The sequence below is a fragment of the Macrosteles quadrilineatus genome, unplaced genomic scaffold (genome assembly GCF_028750875.1).
Source record: "Macrosteles quadrilineatus isolate MER2022 unplaced genomic scaffold, UCM_ALF_1.0 Scaffold_3__2_contigs__length_128488019, whole genome shotgun sequence".
In the NCBI taxonomy this organism is placed as follows: domain Eukaryota; kingdom Metazoa; phylum Arthropoda; class Insecta; order Hemiptera; family Cicadellidae; genus Macrosteles; species Macrosteles quadrilineatus.
The window spans coordinates 113,655,467-113,681,034 of NW_026542596.1; the positions used below are offsets into that span (position 1 = coordinate 113,655,467).

The 25,568-nt window shown below is 31.8% G+C and overlaps 2 protein-coding genes across 8 annotated transcripts in view; one reads left to right on the forward strand and one right to left on the reverse strand.

Moving 5' to 3' along the window:
- Positions 1 to 25,568, forward strand: part of LOC128991111 (disks large 1 tumor suppressor protein-like) — a 429,939-nt gene that overhangs the window by 7,997 nt on the left and 396,374 nt on the right. For 2 of the 7 annotated variants that reach the window (XM_054413854.1, XM_054413856.1), the window contains exon 2: positions 11,221 to 11,275. In XM_054413854.1, the coding sequence (XP_054269829.1) occupies positions 11,237 to 11,275 (39 nt within the window). In that variant the 5' untranslated portion in view covers positions 11,221 to 11,236. Of the gene's footprint in view, positions 1 to 9,330; positions 9,504 to 11,220; positions 11,276 to 25,568 lie in introns of those variants that run through there. The other 5 variants (XM_054413842.1, XM_054413847.1, XM_054413846.1 and 2 more) reach the window with 3 other exon arrangements.
- LOC128991113 (tetra-peptide repeat homeobox protein 1-like) lies at positions 904 to 1,721 on the reverse strand. Its single transcript, XM_054413857.1, has one exon. The coding sequence runs from the start codon at positions 1,719 to 1,721 to the stop codon at positions 945 to 947; it is 777 nt and encodes a 258-aa protein (XP_054269832.1). The 3' UTR covers positions 904 to 944.

A 25,568-nucleotide genomic window follows, 5' to 3' on the forward strand; every position in this document is an offset into this window, starting at 1 on the left:
GTGCAAAATTAGTGAGTCAAAATTGTTTAACAGCCTACTCCTGTAGAAACTCCTTTTAGATTTTGGGCAATTCTAAATTTAATTTGTGAACGAGCCGAGAAGCGCTGTCACTTCTGACAGCATGGCACATTATGAGCTGGCATCTTGCCTTTATTTTGCCTCCGTTACACCTCTATTGGCTTTTTGCCTACAAAGTTTTCATTAAATCAATAGACAAAAATGGACTACTTTAATTGGACAAACGTTTGAACATTTATAAAACTGCCTGTGATTTGCAATTATTATACACATTTGTTTTTGAAATTAAATAAATACTTATTTGTTCTGAGAATGTCGTGAAAACTGGTAGGGATAGCATTTTCTTTGTTGATGAATTTCTGGAATTTTTTCACGTATATTTGTCTATTTTTCGTAAGAACTATATAGTTTATTTAATTTGTTTTGTTGTTATCTAATTCGTAAAATTGCCTATCTATACAAAAGTTATTAGAATTCACATACTTAAATTTGTTACTATTTCTTTTAACTTACTATACTTTATGGTGATTACAAATATTACAGTAGTTGAAAACTTTGTCTATACTTGCTAGAAAACGTTATTTACAGAATTAACTTTATATTTTTAACGCCAAATTTTGAAAGCAAATTCACCTTTTTACAAACAAGTGCTAGTAAAAGTATTTTCAAAAAGCTCTTTTACTTCAATTGAAAGTGACTTGATGGTTTTAATAAGTTTAGTATTAGTATGAACATGTGTTAAAATTTGTTAATATTAAATTTAAAGAGTCCATAAAAATTTGTATTGAATTTTGTAATTACTATTTTGTATATCTCTTATTTCAACGTTTTAAAATGGGTTTCCAAATAATTTTCTGTAAAAAATGTAAAAATAAGAAAAACTGGTTATAAATAAATAATTTATTGTTTATACATACAACGTGGGCTCAGTAGTGTTCTTCATGTCCAGAGGATTCGTGGTGACTGAAACTCTCATGCTTGGGCTCGTGGACGTAGACAGGCACCTTGACTGGGTAAGGCACGGGCTTCTCTACAGGCACGGGTACCTTCTTCTCGACGATGACGGGGTAAGGCTTGGGCACAGGCACGGGATAAGGCTTCTCCACAGGTACTTTGACGGGGTAAGGCACCTTCTTCTCCACGGGGTAAGGCACGTGCTTGATCACCGGGACATGCACCGGGTACGGACGGTCAACCGGGACCTTCACAGGGTACGGGACATGCTTCTCCACCGGGTAGGGAACCTTTTTCTCCACGACCACGGGGTAAGGCTTTGGGACATGCACGGGGTAAGGTCGGTCAACTGGAACTTTAACAGGAACCGGAACTTTCTTGTAGACCGGGTAAGGTTGAGGGACGTACTCCTTGACAGGGTAGGGTACGCGCTTCTCGACAGTGACGGGGTAAGGTTTTGGGATGTGAACGGGGTAGGGTCTATCCACCGGGACTTTAACGGGGTACGGAACTTTCTTCTCGACGGTGACCGGGTAAGGCACAGGTACTTCTTTGGTGATGGTGATCGTCTTGACGTGGTGATCTCCGTGGCTGTAGCCTCCGTAGCTTCCTCCGAAGTCGTACAGTCCTCTCTTCTCCGGCTGCTTCTTGTCTTCTATCTTATCTTCTTTACCTACAGACTTCTCATCCGTCTTCTCCTCCCCCGCTGCCAGCGCTGCCAGTAGCACCACACAGAACAGTACCTTCATCGTGGATGTCCTCAGGCACTCTGGTACCCGATTATCCTGGACGGTCTATATACTTCCATCTCGCTGGCGTGTGTGACTGCTACATCCTCAGGTGATGTAAGGTGTTTAATTACTCTGGTAGTGTTATGCTGCGATTACGACAGCGAGTCAACGACTCTACATCCGTGCTACTCGCCACTGCATGTGGCCAAGTGCAGCTTGTTAAATCTTTAACACCTTAAAAGTAGACATTGTACAGTTCTACTATTAACATTATTATCAAATAGGACGAGGGGACTTAATCCAAATATAAATGATGGGTATAGTTAATAGACGCCTTGTGTAGCTTCGTTACTTTAAACCATTTCTTTAGAAAGCAACATTTTCATACAATACAAAATTCATACAAAAGATAGTTAACTTTTGAGAGTACATACATTTACAAATTGGCTTACTTGCTTGCTATATTTACATTAACTTGTAAGGTGATCGTACAGTACCGTTTGTAGTTGTACACTTACCACATTTTTGTGTCTCTTAATTTCTTATTGACAAAAAAATTCATTTTCTCCTATGAATTGAAAGGTAAGATTATTATTTAATCTTAAAAATGAATTTTTTAATCAATTAATCAAATATTTAGTGCACTGCCTTACCACAAATTAAAAATTATTTACTAGCTGATAGGATTTTGCTGAATAGCATTAAATACGTTAATTGTCGAATCGTAGAAAACTATGTTTATTCCCCATTATGTTATTTAACATAAACAAATTAGGACGAAATATTTAGCAGTTGAAATGACCAATGCATAAGGCATATGTTTGTTGTTGTATAGTTATATAGATTTATCAGTTCCACGATTAAGAAAATAAAATTTTCTAATAACAATCCTTAAATAAAATAAACACAGTATATTTAGCATTATTGTCCAAATAACGTTGAACTGCTACGACAGCTGGTGATAATGGCTCAGAACTGTCCCTAACTGTACAATAACTTTGGCATACAAATTGTAACTTTTGTTTGCAAAGGAGGATAACTCGTTTCTAAAGACTGTCAACATAAAAATACTGAAAAAGTATTGCAATAAAATACTCGTTTTTCTTTAGTAATAGTGTATCTCCATTATGTTAGAAATTTAACTTATAAGATTTGTCATCATATTTAGTATAAATCATTTGTTTTTCAATCTCTACTACTGTAACAGCTTGTAACTATCAATTATTGAGCCAGTTCTTAAAAAATTTACTACATATTTCCCTATTCAATACTATTCCCATAATATTTCAAAACTGGTGAATAACTGTTTAACTTGATAGCCAAATAGTTTTTAATGATCGTTGTGGATAAACACAAAGTTTACACATTGTAACCGATATGTTAACGTGTTATGTTAACCTCAAAAAAGGAACTCATGCGATTCTTTCTGATAATTTGAACGAAACACAAGACGTATCACTTGGTTAAAGTTCAGAAACAAAGTTTTCTGTTGCAAAACTTTGTTGAAGACTGCACTTGTTATTTATCACCATGCAGAGTTTTGACAGGAATAGGAAGAAACTTCCTAGTACTGTAATATTACTATAATATAATATTTACCTTTATTTTAGATACTTGTCACTTAATAAATTTACATGGACGAATCGAATAAAAGAGAAGGCAAATTACATTACTGTAGCATTTTCAAAACTAATTTTACAAAATTTTACATTGGTCATAATATGTTTAACCTAATTTATTGCACTTGGTTCTCCAATACTGAAACTAAGTTGAAAAATAACTGAGTAATGCAAGGTTTTCCGGAACTCTCTAATCACCTTTTATGTATTTGTTTCTTGCGTCATAAAATATTTTATAATTTAAATGTGTGGTAAAAGCTCATAATTGTCTGCCTGAGTGAGTTTTACTATTTCCAACCTTAACTTCATTTTGAAAACAAGAAACTTATCATGGTTTGAAGAGTGACAATGAAGATGTACCTATGCATATTTACGTTCTAGCTTTTGCAGTTTTTTAACGATTTTCATTTTCAAATTTCATTCAACTCTATCTAATTTGAACGCTACAAGGCTGCCATTTTTAAACTGTACGTAAAGAAACTTGTAAATCTTTAATTGTACGTAATGTGATTAAGTTTTGATTATCTCAAATTTATCTTCATTACTAATCATTTAATTAGAGGGATTTCCTTAACAACGTTTACATTTCAAAGTATAAATACTAATAAAACTAGCTGTTACCCACGGGCTTAACCCCGTTTGACTTCATAAGTATTAAAAATTATTGATAATATAAGTTTATAAAATTATTGATTGGTTAAGTTAAGGTGAAATAAACGAAACAAAATGCAGTTATACAAACAAATAAGTACAGCTGAGGTATTTTTAACATTAGGTATATAAAAGTTCCCTTTAGAAAGGAATTGGGACCTTAAATGGCAATTTATGAAATAATGGATAGTTTTGCGCAGGTTTCTCTTAATGACGAACATTTTAAGTATATAGTTTACGGGGGTGTGACTTGTAGTTTTCTCAAAAGTTCATGGGTACTTTGCACTATATATATAGATAGTAGTTTATATCAACACTCGTGTTTCCAACGACAAAAGCTCATTGGTGTATTATTTAAGTAGGCCTAATTGGCCAGTATTGTTCAAACAATAATTAATTGACAGGATGGAGAAAGCTTTGGTCTGCTGTTGGCCATTTGTGGGTCAGACTTGAATCGATCTCTACTAGTCACGCACACGCAGTCATACACAAACACACACTCACACACATACTCGATCGTTCTATGTCACGATAATGTGATTTACTACTACTAGGGACCAGAATATTAATTTCAGTGTTTTGCCGTTCTTCAAATTAATCTATTTCTACCAAAATATTTTACAACATATCTTTTTTTAGGTATTTTTGCGATCAATACTTCCTGTAGGCTAAATATTTTACGAAAAAATGTAATTTCCTACATTCAAACTTCTTCTTCTTCTTCGTGACGTTCCAATCCAGTGAGCTGAAATCCCACTGGACTGAGGCTAATTTAGGACGAAGTCCTAAATTTCTACTAACCGTATTCTTGTACCTTGGTGATATCTCGTGTGTATTAATAGTTTCCTGGAGCAGGTACAGGTTTGTTATGACACTGACTGCAGCTGGCGGGAAGGCGGGAAGGAAGTTTGTCATAACATCCCCGTCACGCGTGAGGACGCGCGCATCTGCAGTTCTGGCGGCAAAGTTCCGCACGCTTTCGCGCCAGAAGTGCAGTCTGCAGACATCTAGGTCGTCAGTCGTGTTAGAGGCGTGTAACACGTAACACTTACAACACCTTTTGTTTGCAACATTGTGTGATTAGACCACGAGAAAATGCATATAATTAGTTGTATTTGTGCCTAGAATATATTAATAAGAAAACCTAGTTTTTCTTGTTCTTTGTGACCTATATGTAACATTATGATAAATTAATTTCAACTAATTAATTTTATAATCTGTGTTGCTAAGATGTTTCGTATTGGGTAGTTTCATTTTCAAGTGAAATATCATGTTGTTGTGGCTTATTACTAATTCATTACTGTAATTGTCACGAGTTATTATAAACACAACCATAGTGGCGATGAAGAGTATTAGCAGCATGAATTCATATTTTATTTTAAATAAAACCTTAGGTTCTAGGACATTGTTTGCCTAATGAAAACTTGGATCATCAGCTAGGTCAGGTATTTCATATTTCATTTAGTATAACACTTTATAAAGAGGGTAAATCATTATTTTTTTTTTTTATTTAACATAATGTACAATTTATTGAAGTCATGAGACATTTTTTTGAACCAAGCGTTAAGGATTGATAGATTTTGCATATTTTGCTTGGGACTAATGAAGTGTTGATATAAAGTGTTAATCTCACTACTAAATTTGTTTAATTACAGCACACCTAAAACCTAACCTAAAAATGTATCTAACCTATCACAACAAAAAACTCAACTCTTGTACATCAACACTGGACATTACAAAATACTTAACTGGTATTTATACAAAACATAATTTATAATGTACAATGGACATAAACATTAAACTTTTTCCGTAAAGGGTTATTTATATCTGAGACGTAATCTTTCGGTTAAGCACCTTATCGGACTCTATTCTGGCAGAAAATATAAATAGTGAGCAGTTTTATACCTAATAACACGTCTCATGGAAAACTATTTTGTTTAGGGAAATTCCTCATAAAAATCCAACGATACTAAATGGTCAGACGATTAATGTACATAGTGACACAAAAATACACGTCTTTAACAAATGGACAACCACAGAGTAATAATTCAACTTTTATAAAATAAGTCCAAGGCCCGTAAGACTAAAGAATTAGAAATGAAAAACTAGAATTTTGAAAAACATCTAATTGGGGTTTCATTTATGAATTTCACTTAACTTTCTCAAAGGTTTCATGTTGCTAGAGCACCTATCAGAGTATATAAAACGCCAGCCATAAATTCCCCGACAGTAGCTTTTAACAGTTGTTCATGCACTATGTTGTTTCGTTTGGAAACAGTCCCTGGTTATTCCTCATTCTATTTTCAGATATCCAGATGTCAATTCATAAAACTATAATGATGTAAACATTATCTTATACTCTCTAACATTTATCGTACCTGGATAAATTCCCACAAAATATTTTATTCATTGCATTTCTTTCAGTTCACTGTTAAATGTCTAGAAAATTTGGTTCGATATAATTTATTATTTAAATGGACAAGTGCAGGACGATGTACTGATTTGGCACGATTTTCGGTTGTTTGAAGTATATCAACCTTAACGTACCTAGACAACAATCATTTGGCGTTTTACCACATTAATCTACCACGAATTTCTTTATTAGTCACCTCTCTTTCGAAACTTTTTCATATTCGTAATATTATGTGTCTAGGATGAGGATCGAACTCGCTAGATATTGAACCGGCCTTTAATTTTACTGAGTTAGCATAAAGAATTAAGTAATACTTAGTTGTAGCTGAATTTATTATTACAACAAGTATGTCATGGTACGTAGGGCTTTTTGCTAATAATTTTTTTGGAATGGATTTATTCAAACGTAAATTAATTAAATTTTGAGGTTACAAAGGAAATTCCCTACTTGAGTTTACGCCTTGAAGGATTTTTGGGAAAGTAAAATATTCGTTTTTCAGTAACTAACTACTGAAACAAACCTAAATTTCCTCTGATATGTTGTTACACAAGTTGCAATATACAGCATAGCAAATGCAGATTTTTTCTGTTGTGTACTAGGCCTAGTACTCATTCTAACTACATAGAAAATACAGCTACACATACTACACAGCTGTGTTTACGTTATAGCGGAAGTATTTCATAATGACCGTAAATAATAAAATGTAAATAAATAGCATATAACATGGAATCAGCGAGAAGAAAATTATAATGGCTTTTAAATTAATGATGTAAGTTGGGGGACAAAGTGGAGGGCCTTTGGGACAACCTTACCCCAATAGTAATGTTTTGTAAAATAATTGAGATGTTTATTTCTGACTTCAAAATTAGGCTACAGCGAAGTATTTATTTTAAAAACCTTTCATATACATACTATGCACGTACGTACAGAGAAATATAAGCAATGAAACAAACATTTAAATTTTTACCTTGCTCGTGATTCCAGTAGCAATAATGAATGCTAATAACGGAGCGTACGGATTATCTAAAAAGCTTTTAGCCTGATGACCTTTTCAAGTGAGAATTGTGGGTTAAAATGAGCCTGCAAATGAGGGTAAATCCTTAAAATTAATGAATAAACTACAGCCCTCATGTTTTAGAATATCCTTCTTTATGTTGTTGAGTAGTATTTTATTATAATAAAATCATACTGTATTATTACTAAAAGTATACAAGAATTATTGAAATTTTAAATCCTTCGGATTGATACAGTTCCTGATTAAATTAAATATTCCAATTTGATAAAAAAAACATCAACATTCTTAGACTGTTACTTTATAAAAAGGTTTGTTAGTTTTACTCTACATACTGTAATATAATTTCTTAATTATTTACGCCATTGTTGTATACCTACTTGAGAACCATACTTCTCTCTATACTTTAAACAAATGATTTACTTATCACTACAGTACAACGTCCATAAACAAATACAATAACAATCAAAAATTTTGAAGCTACAATTAAAAGATTTTAACTTGTTAACTGTTAGTTCAGACAGCTCAGAAAAATAAATCAATACATTTACGTCGCCTGTCGCCTCGACCTACGACAATTCTCCTTGTATTGGACAAAGTTGGCTGTTCACTAGATCATTCTAGCGGTGAAACACTGAACTGGTGTGATCAATACATGGCCGTTGTAGTTGACGTAGTTGCCGCTAGAATGTGCGAGTGTTCAGTATTTATTCTACCTGAATATTACAGGTGTCCTGATCATTGTTTTATTTAGGTTGAATATAATTCTAAGGCCTAGGATAGAGATGAAATTAAAATCGGAGTTCATTTTCTGTAGTGCTAAATTATTTTATTTTATTTTTCCTTTTAGTACCTACATGAAAATTGGTTACCTCATGGTATAACAAACTGAGTTTGTTACTGAAGACAAAATTAACGTTATTTTATTTTGTTGCTTTTATAAAATAATGAGGTCACCAATGACATTCGAGTAGCAAAAAAACCTAGTATTTAGAGTTCTTCAGCACAAACCATACCGGAGATACTAGTATACTACTGCATGTCCACACATTTTAGCTAAAAATAAATTAAAAGTTTATAAAACGGAGTGTTTTTGTTTTGTTAAAAAATTATTGGATATATTCATTCACATTGATATTGTTTTGTCAGCCTATAGGATATTTGTCATTACAATACTTTATTACGGGGGTTTTATTGAAATACCAAACAACCAGATATTCTTTGAATATCAATGATCGTGTCAAAACAATCAATGGAACAAACCGTTTGGTTCTTTTTATGATACACGATTGTGCCTACTTTATGTTTACTAGGAAATGCCACGTACTCATTGCATGCGTACATCATATTAGAAAATACATATATTCTTCATAGCTTGTGGGGATTTTATGTTTATACATAAAATTATAACTTCTAAAAGTCCATGATTGACTCGCTTTCGATAAACTAGTAGATATCCCTACAACATGTTGTCATTACACAATATTTTAACGAGCATAAAGTGTAGTACGTCTGAATTGAAAAAAAATGTTTTTTTCTATTACATTTTAAAAGGTAATGTGAATGTTTCGTTGCTTAACCTGCAAAGTAATACACATAAACACTCTTTTTACTTTGTGAAATGTTATTTTTACTTCCAATAGCTTTGCTTACTGCAACATCACTCATTGTAAATACACATTCCCTTCACACAACCTTGCATATAAGTGGACAATTTTCTTTTTAGTTTGTGTAAAGTGTGAACACTTAGCTTTTGACGTTTGAATGAACTGTCCACACACGGGCACTTTGGTTGTTTGAATCCTATCTCACTTTCAACCCTTTCTCCTTGAATTCCCCCAAAAGTTTCTTACCGCTTACAAATTTTCACCTCCACTAATTACACCCTCAGTTTTCCCAGCCTGTGTTTAATTTCCCTACTTTGTGCTCAGTTATAAGTGAGTGTGACTTTTGCCTGGTGCTGTTTCGACAAGAGACCCGATATGCCCCCCGACATGTGCTCGTTTTGTCCACTCAAAAAACAACCTGGGACCAAGAAGTTGGTGAGATTCCACTCTTTGGTTGACACTTTTTCACTCTCTGAATACAACTCTACAGCTCACAGGGTAAGCAGGGTTTTGAATTATATGATACACATTGACAATGGGGTACAAACATGAAATATGATTATTACATGTGTAGTTTAGAATATGCTATAGTTAGCCTGATTGTACATTTTAATCATTGTAATCTTTAAGATTTGTTTACTTTTGTGTTATTAGACTCTTTTATTTTATCAATCCTGATAACTGTATTCCATTTATTGATCAAAACCGAGTATATTAGTAAATTAGTGTTAGAATAAACTAGCAAATATGTGGACGGAAACACATATAAAAACATCACGATAAGATAAATACAAAAATTAAATATTTTTCATTTAAATTAATATTGAAAATACTACTCACGAATACTGTTCATTAAAATTGAATTATTGAGATAAAATGTGTAACGAGTTTTAATATAAGAATTACTCTTATTTATCTATTAAATAAACAATAATCTTATAACGCAGTTTTTATCTTCGGTTTTCTTGTACTTATTCCAGCAATACCGAAATTAACTAAACGCATGCTGCTACAACTAATATAAAAAAAATTAAAGGTTCATATAATGATCCAAAGTATTCATCGACGCAAAAATAACTCAAATATGAAAAAAGAAAAACATCCCCAAAGCGATTCTCTTAAAACTAGAATTAAAATATTATCATGCAGAGCAATACAACTTCTTAAGTAGTGTATTTCAAATCAAACTTTAGAAATTACGAAGGTGAATCTCAATAGTTTTTAGTAATAAGTTGTTTCATTCTAAGTCAGTTACTCTTTACATCTGACTTGGAAATCTTTGAGAATGGGCGTATAGTAGTGCATATACATAAGTGTACAAACTATATAAACCTTTAATCGGATCTATTCAGCTAAAAAAATATAAGCCGGACATTGATATAAATTTTTACCACACAACATTTAATCGAATCCCTCACAACCTTATATAATCATTTTGCACATCTACCAGTAAAATAAAAAGATTAAATCTTCCTCTAAAGGTAAACTGCTTTTCATTTCCGAAACCAAGTCGAGGGAGCCGTTAGAAGTTGATAGAAATCGACTTTCAAAGACATAGCAAGCATTCTCTTTCTTAAGTATTGAAAACGTGGCGTGGTTCTTTATCAAACAAGATATCCCTATTGTCAATTTCGAAAAGCCAAATATAATATATATAATTACTTTGAGCTATTCTACAAAACAAACAAAATCTTCGGTCGCAAAAAGATAACACTTTGTTCTTCCACATCACCTGCTGTCTAGGCTGTATGTAAAATCACAAGTAGTGTTTAGTGGCGTCAAACAAGTAACAAAACTTCTTGAAAAAGGATAGTAACTTACATTTATTCACATTTACTTACCTCATTCCACAGAAATACTAAAAGTTACATGCTAATTTTAAATGTTTTTGACATTGATGCTTGGATACTTCAATATAAAAATTATTAGTTTTTCAAATAAAAAATACCCTCTTGGACCAGATTTAACTACTTTTAAAACTACATAACTCCAGTAGAAATCTTATAAAACTGAGGATTGAAGTTGGTGACCAAAATGTGTATACAGTAAAGACAAAAGCAGCGCCAAATTAAATAACAACGAAAAACCTTAAAATACTAAAATAAGTAAGCCTATACGATACCTTGTTGCTGTAGGTTGTGCCTTCTGTAACCTAAAGGTTTTCACTAGTTAGATGACAGTATTAATCCTTACTAATTGAAACATTCTTTTCCAGGTTTGTACCTATACCTATGGCGATTAAAACGATAGTACTTGCAGTTTTGGTTAAGGTAAGAATTCTTGCTTTTCATATAATTTAGTAAGGCTTCCATGTACAACGATTAGACGATTGAAACTAAAAAAAAAATACAATACCTAATACTTTTCTGTTTAATGTTTAATTGTTGAATGTTTATTGTTTTTCGTGTTAGTTTAAGAGAGTCAGAATAACCTTGGGTTTTTATAGGGTGGACTAACGTAGTTACTGTACTGCTTAAATGGGTTTCTTCCATGGAATTATAATATACCATTTTATTATTGAATGAACGAAGTGAATTCTCATACTGGGGTGAAATGCATCTTTATGTTGATCGAAATCTCGAGAATGCCTAAAGTTATAAACTTGATGTGTTGCACAAAGATTCTATACCACTTTATCTTGCGACCATTAGTTGTTGAAAAATATTTGTTCCGTAATTATTATAAAATCTTAAAAAAACATTTTTAATTTTGTCCCATAAGATTAACATTATGAGCTACCTTCTTCTTCTTTTTATTTGTTTACATTTTACGACCTACAATTTTGTCGTTTACTTGAGACAAAGAGAACGACTACTCTTTCATCCATAGAGTAACAGTCAAACCGTATTCACATTATAACTCTACAATTTCTAGGATAATAATGTATTTACGAAAATACTGGCAGGAGTTAACAAATTATCTACTAAAATGTATCGCAATTGATTGAAAAATAAATATTTACATGTTTATTCTACAAGCTACGTTTCTTCAGTAGGCAATGCTATACGACGCGACGGTAAACGATGCCGTGGGTGAAAGTCTACTAACTTATTGTTTCCTAACTTGCTAAAAGTTAAGTGTTATCTTTGACTAATTAATATTAGATAAGATTTCACTATCTAATAATTAATGGTTTTAGTTATTTTCGTTCTGGTTGTTCTAAATTAAATTTCAGTTCTCGCGTCGGTGGCTTTATCTATTCAGTCAGTCATTCAAGTGTTGCCCAAAAATATTTAGATAAGTTACTGTACTTTCATATTACTGTATAGTGATATAACATAAGTACTAAGACTTTTTTTTATAAAATAAGGTTTTTTTCATTTATATCTTTTTTTTCATCGGTTCGGTTGTCTGCAGTTCACTCGCTAACTAAGACAGAATCAGAAATGCTGCCTTAAGTTAAGTTTAGTCTTAGAACATACTCCTCAAGGTTTAGTGCATTCTGCTAATTGATAATAAGACGGCAACCTAAGTAGGTTTCAAAAGTTTGTGAATAAAATCCTATCCATTTAAATTACGTAGGTAAGTAATGCAATCAAACTGCATTTTAGATTCAACTCAAACCTCATTCATTGAGTTAAGGTTAACCTAAAACAAGTAGACTCAGTTCTGATGAAGAGTGGATGAAACTCAGCCAATGGCCACAAGAATAGGCAATAGGAAGGAGCTTTCCCGACTTTGACTTTGGTCTGAATAAGTGACAAATTTTAGTGAGTTTAATATTGAACTCTCAGTCGACTATGTGTAAACTGAGCTTATGGACCCTTCATCAAGTATTGAACACTAAATACTGTAGGTCAATAAGTGGGAACCTACTGCTTCAAAGAGCTAACTTAGCCCACATAAAATAATGCTGCTAAGGGCCCATAACAAAAGGACTACGCAGATAACCAAGAAGTGATGATCAAGACGTACGGTACGAGCAGACATGAAATTGGGCTCACAGGTCTTCATCGATTGTACCAAGGCAGTGGAAGAATGGTGAGACAGACAATCAGAATGCTGAGGTAGATAATCTTAACTTCAAAATATAGCCTAAACAGTATAAACTTTTGAAGGAAGGCGGTGAAGCGAGGAAGTGCTGTGTCATGTAACGTTGTTTTGTGTGAAGTGTGTCTGTTACATTAATTGCCTAGACGGCCGTGTTGCCTAGCCTAGGTATGGCCTGTCAAGTGTTTTGTTAAAAATCTGTGTCTAATGATGTCACAGTACTATGTTTATTTGTTCATACAACAATCTGTGTTTAATGTGTTTTTCACCGTCAAAGAATGTAGGCCTACGGTAGAAAGTTTAAACTAAGAAAGGTAGGCCTTAATATAACCCTAACTTACCTAAATAGACCTAAAAAAGTAATGTATCCTATAACTTTCTTTTAGCTACTGTATATCTGTGTCCTAATAGTAGGCCTACTTAGATTAAGTAACGCATCTTCAGGGGAACAGTTTCGCAGAGAACCTAGCCTACGATAATTTATCAGATGAAATATTTTTGTTTAACTTAATATACCCTATATGCGATAACTTATCGTAATCGGTTCACTTTTAGGCGATACAACTTACCGTACCTATTTATCATGTAGGCCAAGGCCTATTTCAATATTGAACAATTTAAATGCCTAAGATCTTTTTTTAAGGAGACTCTTTACACTGTGTAGACTTTTTAGTTTATAATAGGCCTAATAACAAAGGTAACATTTCTAAAAATCAACATGAATCTTTTGTGTATGTTTTGTTAAAGAGATAAATTTTTTTTTAAATACACAAGTTAGGCTACGGTAAGTTAACTTTGATCTTTTTCATGAGTTTATAAAAATGTAGGCTATTTTCCTTACCTATGTTACCTACTGGGTAAGTTACAGTTTCGCAGAGAACCAACAATAACTTAATTTTTATCAGATGAATAACTACTTATCGGTTTGATTTTAACTTAACTTAATATCGTAGGCCTAGGCCTATTGAATTTAAGTACATCATACATTTACCATAGGCTATGATAAGTTATAAATAAAAAAATAACGTTTAAAAAATCCCACTTCCCCGAGCCATAGGTACACCTACCGAGGTAACCAAACATTAAAGAAGCATTTTATTGTTTTATCCTTAGTTGTTTTGTTCTTAGGTAGGCCTAGGCCTATTTGTTTTGTTTCTTTTGGTTACACTTCCATATCTGTTGGCACAAACAACCGAATGAGTAATATAGATCGATATATCGAATTAAACAATCGAATAATTAATATTACTCATTCGGTTGTTTGTGCCAAAGATATGAAACTGTACCCTTTCTTTTTAATAGGCCTAACTTATTAGGCCTATTTATTATTGGTTAAATTGTAAGTTAGTCCTAGACAGTAGTTTAGCCTAATTTCTTAAATAGGTATGAACAAAAACCGTACCAACCATAAATCAATTTGATGTTTAGCGACATACATTGGAAAAAAAGAATTTTTTTTAATCGAAAAATTGGATCGGATAAATATTGATATGCATTGTTAAGATTAAATGTATTTAACTTACTCATCGGATAAAATATTTGGCAATTATTTAGTATGTCTACATTGAGAAATGATGTAATTTTTTGATGTTTCCTTACAGTATTTTTCACGCTGATTCCAAAAATGCAATCCGTTTTTGTCGGAAAGATTCCTAAGTGGATGTAAAACGAAGGCTAAAATTACGAATCTAAGGTTCATTTCGCGGTTCGGATGGTAGTATGGCGTGGTCTGGACGGGTCCGAATGTGGGCTGAGGACTGTGTGAACAAAGCAAACAGCTGTTTATACTTGACTCAATGCGGAATTAAATCAAATTGTTTTGAAACTAAATAATCAGCTCTTAGTTAGGCATGTGGGGAAGGTAGGTTGGGTTTTATGTGAATTTGTGACTGTATTAAGTGTTTTGAAGTTAGGTTCAATTAGGAAGGTAAAGTTTAGGCTATAACGAACCGGCTCATTAATTTATGCTACCTCCAGACTGTCTTTGCACAATTGAAATAGTGGTTGAAACACAATGAAATAACAATATAAAAAATGCTTGCAAATAAAACAAATTGAAATATTTATCTTGTTATTTTTACCTTAAATTCAATTTCCATAGGTAGGCCTACAGTACTTGATTTGTTTCTATATACAGGCTTCTATTCTTTTGGTAACATGGTCCTACAGGTTAAAATACTTAAATAACATTGTTATGCATTTTAAATAGTAACATTGTTTTGCATCTTCCCTTAAGAAGGAGTTCCAGATTACTTAACAAGAAAATGATTTTTATAAAATAAAAAAGAATATAAGATGTTTTAACATTAAAACCTAATGAACTATGCATTAAAAATTCAATAAAAATTAAAAAGTGAAAAAACTGTTAGTAAAAGTTTTGAACTTGCCCGACCGGGATTTGAACCAGGGACTCTAGCATTGAACTCCGATCACTTAGCCACTACACCACAGCCACTTCTAATCACTTATTGTAACGAAAGCCATTACGAATACCAGAATCTAGGTCTCGTAATTGTAAGATAACATTTCCCAAAAATTGTCTTGCTCGGTAGAACTTTTACCAAACGAAATTCGACTGACTACAACAGTTCCTACAGATTTAATCATTTATTGATCTCATAGGCCTATCTATCAATGAAGTGAAAAATTGGGATATTTTAAAGAAAATGTCAAGAGGGGTTCACCAGTTAATTAATAATAAAAAAAGTAAGCCATAGATAAGTTAGGCCTACACACAATGTTATCGTAGGCTAACTTAAGTACTTTAATACTTTTTTTTAATGGTCCTTTACTTATGCTAAAACAAATGGTTGGCAACCATATGACACAAAAACAACATTGATTGTGAAAGGCCTACAATAGACAACACTCTACAAACCAAACAAATTTAAAAAAAACTATTTTTTTTTACTCATGCGTTAATTTAGTTAAAGTTTTTTCATTTTCTCTGTCAATGGTTACTATCTTTTTTAGGCTTGGATTTTATGAGAATAAAGTGTGGATAACATAAAATGTTAGTTTGTCTCTTAAAACACAAATTTTACCAATTTCATATTCCATATCCGGTCAGATCTGGATGCCAGATACGATCAGATCTGTGATGCCAGATCTGAACTAATTCCATATCTGGATAGATATGGGTGCCAGATCTGGAATATGTCCCGATATGTCACCCCAAATCTGGCCAGATATAGAATCCAGATCTGGGACCAGTCCACTTTCCCATAAGGGTTACTAACACCATTTTATGGCATCAAACTATTGAATATTATTCATAAGAATTCCGAATTAACCACAGTACTCAAATTGCCATTCGCGATAGACCTAGGGTACTCTTGCATTACTTGCTCTAGCTTTTATAATTAACATTATTTCTTCAATTTATGATAGGGCCAGGGGCCATCACATAAGGTTTAAAATCTTGTAAATGTTATGTTTTTTTTAAACTTTTATGGTTGATATAGGGGATAGAGTCTTACTGTTATTCAGTGCTCGATTTGGGGGGAATGCAGTGGAACGGAGTTCCGGTACCTCTCTTTCAGAAAGATAAAAATATTTGCATAAATAGTTACCTACATAAATAGATATTTCATTACATTTCATTTGACTTCAGTTAAAAAAGGTAGCCTTAAAAAAACTTGAAATGAATGATGAACGGTTTGCTGAATATAAGAAAGAATGGTATAAATATTAATAATTCTCTCAATGCACCGTAACAACGTGGTTACAACGAGGTTTTTACCAAAAAGTTTGCCGAAATCTTTAAAATTTGAATTCAGGGGATTTGGTGGGTAATCAAGACTTGATTCCAGCTAATTCCGGGGATTACCACCGGATTTTGCGGGTAAAATGAGCAAATTGTGTTGGCAACGCTGGTCATCACTGCCACTATCGCCGCACGAACTTGCGGCGGGCCGCAGAGGCAGGGAGCACCTACATGGAATTGTCTTCGTTCATTCTCATACGCGACTTCGGAGCGTACTCCTAGTTAACTTTGGGAATATCAGTAAACAATTTCAGTTATGCAATTTTAACATTTATAAATTTATGCAAATTTTGTTATTTAAACTTACAACATTAGCCTTTGAAAGTTTACATTAAAACTAAATCGAATGGAATTAGACAACCGTGTGAATTTAGCTCAAAATAAAAAAAATCACAAAGGTTAACTAATAAATGTATTGGAGTTAATTGTAAAACTAGAAGGTCAAGTAAAAATACATAACTGATTAAGTTAGAATACTAAAAAAATAACTATTCAGATTTAGCACACCTTATACAATATGATTGGAAAATAAAATATTTTGTTTACTTTCATGATACATAATTTCCTGCAATTGAAAAATATTTAATATGTACGAACGATTTAATCGTTACAATTTATTTGTTTGAAAAACAGTTACGATATCAACCTGCTACACATTGATACAATTGTATTTAATTATTTGTAACAATGCAATTTGCGATGCATAAATGCCATGTAAATTAGATTTCATCATTCTATATTGGTTTCCAAATTATAAACATTCCATTGAATCTGTGAATAAATTCCTCGCTAACCTTATTTGCATTGTATTAAATTCCACACGAATTGAAATACATATTAATCCCTTCTTTATTCGGAATTCATAATTAATTTACAACCAGTTGGTGTTAAGTTCCAAAAATGGAAAATCTTACTAATATTATAAATGTAAAAGTTTGTGTGTTTGTTTGTTTGTTTGAAGTTCAATCACGCATTAATACTGGACGGATTGGGCTGAAATTTTGCATGATTATAGCTAACATTCCCGATTAACATATAGGCATATTCTTATCTTAAAAATCCTTTCAGGTATTCCCTGTAGAATTCTCTAAAACAAGGAAATATTTATATAATGTTATTTGCAGCTAATCATTGAGAGATAAATTTGATCATCGTCTATTTCAATAAAATTGTTTTTACCGCTACTGTATAGTTGGGATGTCCACTTCAATATCACATGTTACTTTATTGTACCTAACTAAAATAAGCTATGTAAGACAATTTTATTTTATTTAGTGGCAATATGTCAACAAGAAAACGACTAAGTACGTTGCGAAACGGTATCTACTTAATTTAAACTGCAGAGGAAAGCGATGTATCCAGCTTATTAGACAATAACTGTCTTCTCTCTAGTTTTAATTAGTTTTACCTCTTTTAATTAATTTCGTAATTTATACAAAAATTAAGTTTCACATGGCTTTTCCATATATTTGTCCATTTATAATTATTTACTTAAAATAATACCAAATATATATAAAAAATACGATCAAAAGGAATCAATGAAGCGTTTTAAACTTACCTCAATAAATTTGGATGCTCATAGCTTCAAGTTTTATTTGCGTTTTTGAAGGGGGTTTTGAAGGAAGGCTTTAAAACTGATTTAAGCAACAATTCGTAACGAAAACTTTAATTGCCTTGACTTTCTTTTATGCACTCAGTAATTTCTCTACTTGCGTGGTCCCATGAGGTGTAGAAAATGCAAAATCCTTATGTTGTGCTTGTTCCTAACTCTTTAAGATTTGTCCTCAGTGGCACTTACATATCAGGCAGTCAAATATTTATATTTTAAGTTTTAGAAGTAGACCTAAGTTAATTATGTAACGCTACAGGTAGCAGCAGGAGTGACAATTTTAGTAATGGCCTGCTAAGACTGAACTCTTCATTTAATGTATAGAAAAGATAAGTTTTTGTGTACACTAAACACAAATACTGGACAAAGTGGTCAGTTAATTTCCGAATTCCTTTATGTTTTGATAATTGTTTACTTTTGAGGAAATAAATTCATTAATCCTATTTTATTCTCTCGGCACCACTTGGCTTAATTTGAAGTCAATAGGTAAAATATTTTTTACCAAACAAACTAGTCTTACTTTTCTCCTTTTCGTACGGATGTACTTTTTATAATTATATGTACTATTCAAAGATCCAATGATATACTAAATTCAATTTATTTTTGAGACCTAAAATATTTATAAGAAAGCTAAATAAAGTGCACTAAACCTTCAAAAAAATATTAACCACGCCGTATATTAAAAGTAGATATAATCTGTAACAGATTTAATTGTTTTTATTTAAATATTTCAGTTGCTCTCAACCAAAGCATAAACGTATTTTTAGCACAATTAATATTTTGTTAGTTAAAAAGTCAATCCAAACAAAAGTTCCAAACTGCGTAACGACTGCATGAATATTCATACAGTGTTGTTTGTTTCATTAAAAGTAAGCTAATGCATGTTAAATAGTCCTGGTAACTTTTAGATTTTCATTACTAAAACTCCCATCGGCTAAAATTATACATAATTGTTAACAGATGAGCAGAGTTGAGAGAGAATTTATCCTACTGATGTAACAGCTCGTGCTTCAACTCGTATTAAATATCGGCCACTAATAATTATTTTACAAGAGGATAACGAAATAAAATGATTTACAATGTTGATTAAATTCAACCAGTCACACCGTTTAACCCATGTCTAGATGCTAGTAGTTGGTAATATCATAGACTAAGGAAATAAAAGTGGACTAAGGACTAAGGAAATTTTTGTTTCCTTAGTCTATGGTAATATTTAGGAACCAATTTCACAAAGTTACGGAAAGATTTAATTTTTTTGTTCATACCAATGTTGCTTCCATATTAGTATTTTCTTCAAATTTACAATTCCTTACAAGCTTTCAATACTTTATTTTGTATATTTTTATGAAAAAATGTCTCCTCAAAATGCGGCTTTCTGTAAAAAGTATTTTTTACACACCATTGACCTTTTTTAGTCTTTTTTTACTTCGAAACGTGACTAACGTCTTTTTAACACGTTTACAGTCTTATCAACGTAAAAAAACTGCCACAAAATCAGTATCGAGGACTTGTTTAACTGTAATCATTTTGGAATAACGTATAATATCAGTGCGAATTTCTGTGATGAAAAGTGAAAGAGAACTCAGATTTTAAAAGGCAAAGCTTTTTAATATGTAAGTATGTATTTTCATGTTTTTTGGTGGTTAAACAATAGCATTCCTTCCAAATTTGCAGATTCGTTACAGCTTCTTTTAATTCTATCGAAATATAAAACCTAACTTATTCTACATAATTTTATCTTCCAACGAAACTTAATTTAATCTAATAAATTTTCAGACTATTTTTATATCATCATTCAACAGTTTAACGTACATTTTTAGAATGTATAACTGTTAAAAAAACTAAATGAGTAGAAACTAAATTGTTTTTCAAATAACGTTATATTATATTACGGCTCTATAACTGGAAAACAATGTGCTTAATCAATGTGTTTAATTAATATAATTACTTAATAATACATATCACTGAGTAATAAAATTCAATATTATTGGCTGATGGGAGTTATTCACCAACAATAGTCATAAAGACAGAAAGAATGACGTAGGGGAACCGAAAATGTGGAAATATTTATGGCCTTATCATATTTCACCAGTCAAGCAATTTCAGCCAATGAATATCAATAAGGCCATCGCAATTCTAAAGTCAATTGGTTGTTATATCCCGGTTAGAATAATAACAAGTCAAAAAATTATATCAGTGAATAAACTTATAAACCATAATGTAATTTCATTTTATAATCTAAATATCACAATTATATATATCCCTACAAATTTGAGCTTGAAACAAGTTAGCAAATCTTAGCACAATGATTATATTTCAGCCGTTTTCTTTGAACAAAACATTTAATTTATTTTATATTGAATACTTTGAATCAAAGATTGGAATATAGTTAATCCGTAAGAAGTTTTAATGAATTAAGATGCCATATATTTTCACAAAAATGTACTTGATTGATTGCTACAAAAGAGCACTGTTTCTAAATATACAGGGTGGCTACAAAGTAACTTGCACCCCTTAACTTTAGAATTATTTGAGATATTTTAAAATCGGTCTGGGGCAACCTTCATAGTTAGGGGGACTAAAATAACTACTGTTAATTTATAAAAATCTAACCTTAGGGGTAGTATTTTTGGATTATAATCATTTCTTTATTGATCACGCTATCCTTCTGTTTTCACTTGACACCGAACAATGATTGAAACATACCCAAAATACATATTGAACTAATAAGAGGTAAAATATATATTTCATGTAGTTTTCTTGTATTATCCATCGATACAATGCTGTTTTGTATTAAACATATCCCATATCGTCAGCTTCAATATACAAATTCACGGTATTTTTACGTGCCCAACGGAATTTAAATTTTGGCAGAATTTGTACACGGGCCTTCTTTAACGATTTCCTGGCTAGCTTCATTTATTGCATAAATTTATGTAAGCAGGTGAAATCACTAATCTCATAATTAGATGTAATAATAAATCGGTGAACAATTTCTACGATTTATATCAGTCGATGTAATCAAGTGTATCCTTTACGAAAATTAATTTACTGATATAGGAACTCTTTATAGCATCTTAACCTATTGTTTGAGAAAGCTCAAATTTTATTTTTTGAACATACTGTACGTTAATTTAAAAATATACCAAGAGGTATGAAAGTTCTTAGATAACGTGACTAAACGCGATAAAATTTATTATGTTACCAACCATTATGATTCGAGTGCAATAATACCCAAAACAAATAAAAATCAGCTGATCTATAACTAGCTATCCTCTTTAAGTTGACGTTTACAGTCATGTACAGAAATGGTTGGAGGGTTATTATTGCCAGCCAAATTTAACTCTATATACCTTTGAAGCCGTATGTAAGTTAATTATTACTTAATTTTAATTGATATTGGAGATTTACAATATCCATGCTTCCGTTTGTCAACCCCATGTCAATACACACGCAAAGTACATCCATAGTTAGACCAATGTAATATAACCAAGTTGAATCATAGTTTACTTTATTAAAGTCTCCCACTTCGTCAATTATCTCGTTCAAATATTGACCTATGGTCACCTATGGTCAAATAATACCTTGTAATATCGATTTTAACTTCGTATGTATACTATATAACGTATTAGACTAAAAGTACGTGCAAATAAACTCTTGCAACAATTATGTGCAGCTAGTCTATGTTAACATGGGAAACTCCAGTGCCACTGGGGCGGAGCCCTTTAGACGGATCTGCACCAAACTTCACACAAACCACCCTTGAATAATGCTTAATAATACCTGAAAGTTTCATTACAATCTGTCGAGCGGTTTCGGAGTTCATAAAGGACAAACAAACAAACATACAAACAAACATACATTGGATTTTATTATATATATTATATATATATATATATTATTATATATATTATTATATATTATTATTATATATTATTATATATATATAACAAACAAACATACATTGGATTTTATATATATTATATATAAAATCCAATGTATGTTTGTTTGTATGTTTGTTTGTTTGTCCTTTATGAACTCCGAAACCGCTCGACAGATTGTAATGAAAATTTCAGGTATTATTAGGCATTATTCAAGGGTGGTTTGTGTGAAGTTTGGTGCAGATCCGTCTAAAAGGCTCCACCCCAGTGGCTCTGGAGTTTCCCATGTTAACCTTAAGAGTATTGATATTTAAATGGAATTAAAGAATCTTAACAGCTGGTTCAACTAAAGAGTTTGATTCTGTGATGTTCAATATATTACAAATTTAATAATGCAGTACTATTATTTTTTTATGACAATAGCTAATTTACAACAAAAAGGTGAGTAAGCGTAGCTAACGAACTTCAACCAGGACGTGATTGAGCCATGCGAACAAGCTCATCTTGAAAATGAACCAGCATTTTTTGACAGAAAACGACATTAGGACAGGATAACGTCTGTCGGGCCAGCTAGTTTTAAAATAAAAATAACAAAACTAATATTGCTAAAACGATGATGCAAAGTAAACAGTGACATTTTGTAACATATATTTTTACACTTAACTGCTGACTTACAAGTTAATACGTATAAAATATGGTAAGTGGTGATCGATTTCGATTGGACACTCAAGTCATCATCAGACCCAATATGCGAAACTTCGAAGATGCGTATTTACCGTCTTGTGAGTTAACAATACTAGTGTAAACATAAATTTTACAAGTTATTTGACGTATTTTATGTACTTTCAGTAAACTTAAAAATACACTTTGACTATTTTATGTAATCTAGAGGTTAAAGAGTAAAGACATGTCCATGATAATTTTTCCACATAATAAAAATGTGGAATTGGCGTGATACTTTAAGTCAGCATTATATTTGAGCTTTTGTATGCTGTCATGACGAATCGGTTGTTTGGGGGTCTACCTAAGCTAAAGGGCAACTTAATTTTAAATACCCACAAAAAAGAAAATTTAACCTTAATATTATTCCATTCTAACATTTCTGTAAGAATAAAAGCAACGCAATATTTTAGGACGGGATACAAAAATGCTTCATAGATATTTGTTTTATCAATTTTCTCTCTTCAGAAACTCTTTTGTTATTTTTACTTCGTGATACAATCATTATTGTTTGAGTGACTCTTGCAATATTGTATCCTTCATGCTAAAGATAGTTTTATTATTTTATGTTCTCAATTACTCAGTTAAGTGTAAATTTGAATCAAATACTTTTTAATATGGTCACTTAAGATAAATACTGTTAGGGTAAATTTGTGTGTTATCGTGTTTGTTTATTTTTTTAGTTTCCTCCAATAAATCACCTATAAATGTTAGGATTTTCGTTTGTTTACTATATCGTTCTAAATTTAATTATCTTGTTCGTTCCGTAAAATTATATCGAGTATATAATTGGTTCTACTATAGTATTTTAAGGTAACTTAAGGTTTTCTTGGTTTTTATTGTCCCAAGAGATCCATACATTAATATTTTAATATTGTGTGAGCCAACAACTAAAGCAAAGTGCCAGCATATCGTTTTATTGGGTTTTCGAACGTCAAATTGAGTTTGGCGATTGCTTGGTTTAGAACCCATGTCATGAAAGATGTCAGTTAATTTGTTCTAACCGCTTGACCAGCCGAGCTCCATAACCATGCAATTAATCTTTGCTCAACCGTAAAGAAGACATTCCCATGCAAAAGTTCATGCATTTAAAATCAAAATGTACCAATTTATCAACATTTGATTGAACCACCAAAAAAGTATGTTTGTTTTAAAATGGTGATTCTATCTGCTTTCTTATTTTTTAACAGTCAATTATTAGGATAGTTTTGTAGCCTGAGTTTCTTTTGGATCTCATTTATTGTGAAGTACGAGAAACAAGGAGGAAAATTCAATAGAAGTTCTGGTACGAGTATGAGTGGATCATAATTTTTTTTTTTTTTTTTTTTGCTTAAAACATGTTTTAGCTTGCCTATTTGGATGGATTGTCTCATGAAAAAATCCAATTATTGAATTTATATGTTATATGCATTGTTATATGCATTTCAATGCTTTTCCTAAAACAACGGCATCTTATTGGGGGTCCACTATGACCATAATCCACTAAACACCCTTTTTGGTGGATTATTTATCATCATTCTTCACAGGGTATTTCCATACAGTATCTTAAAGCAATTTACAAGAATTCGTTTCATAGTTTTCCACCAAAAATACTCGACGTCTTTAATCTAATATTAGTTTTAATTGTTAAATAAACTGTTACATGTTCAATATATTTTGATTTTTAGATACCAACCGGTTTCATGACGTCGCGACGATCATACGATTAGATCAAACCTTGTAGAGCGATTCACACACACAAAACACTTCGAACACTTAAAATAGCACTTTTTTGTGTTCGATACAATTAAAATGTATTCGGAACACAATCACATTATATTAACAAATTATTTTCAGTTAGTTTTACTCATATTCGAGTTCTTTATGTACTCTATAATATTCGTCCATTAGATGTTGAATTTAACCATAATCAGGATCAAATTCGCAGCGTGCGAGAAGTATGGTTATTAGCTATGAAGGTTAATAGGAGATAAAGGGCTTACACTAATGCAATAATAACCAGTTCAATCCGATACACACAGCAAGCAGATTAGTCAAAAACGACCTAGCTAATGTAAAATACTTTTGTTTGAAGAGAACCAGTGTGTGTAGGGAATAAATCTTCTCGTTGTTCTAACTCGTTCTCCTTGTGATATGGTTGTGGATTTTTCTGTTAGTATTTGTAGCTTAAATGCTTATTTTCTTATCAAGTAACCTATGTTAGTGTTATATTAATCCTTTATGTATAAAAAAAAGCAAAATGGAATATTAAATATTAAAGTGTACAAACCTGATAAAGAATAACAACTTTATTTAAAATACACACTATTTCAACACATGATTCAAATACTTGAAATGCAATTATTAGAAAATTAATTATATCAATAAATTCGGTAATGAAACACTTAACAATAAACTATTGTTTGTTATTTAAACAATATTAATTTAACTAACTCCCTGGTAAGACTTTGTATGTTTGTTCTTTAGATCAAAACAATAATAAAACATCTTATAAACAAAGGCCTGAAGTTCCTGGTTTTCGTTTATATGTGAGTTTTTTTTATGTATGCATAACATTTACACCCCTAAAGCGAATGACTAAGTTTAAAGACATCCAT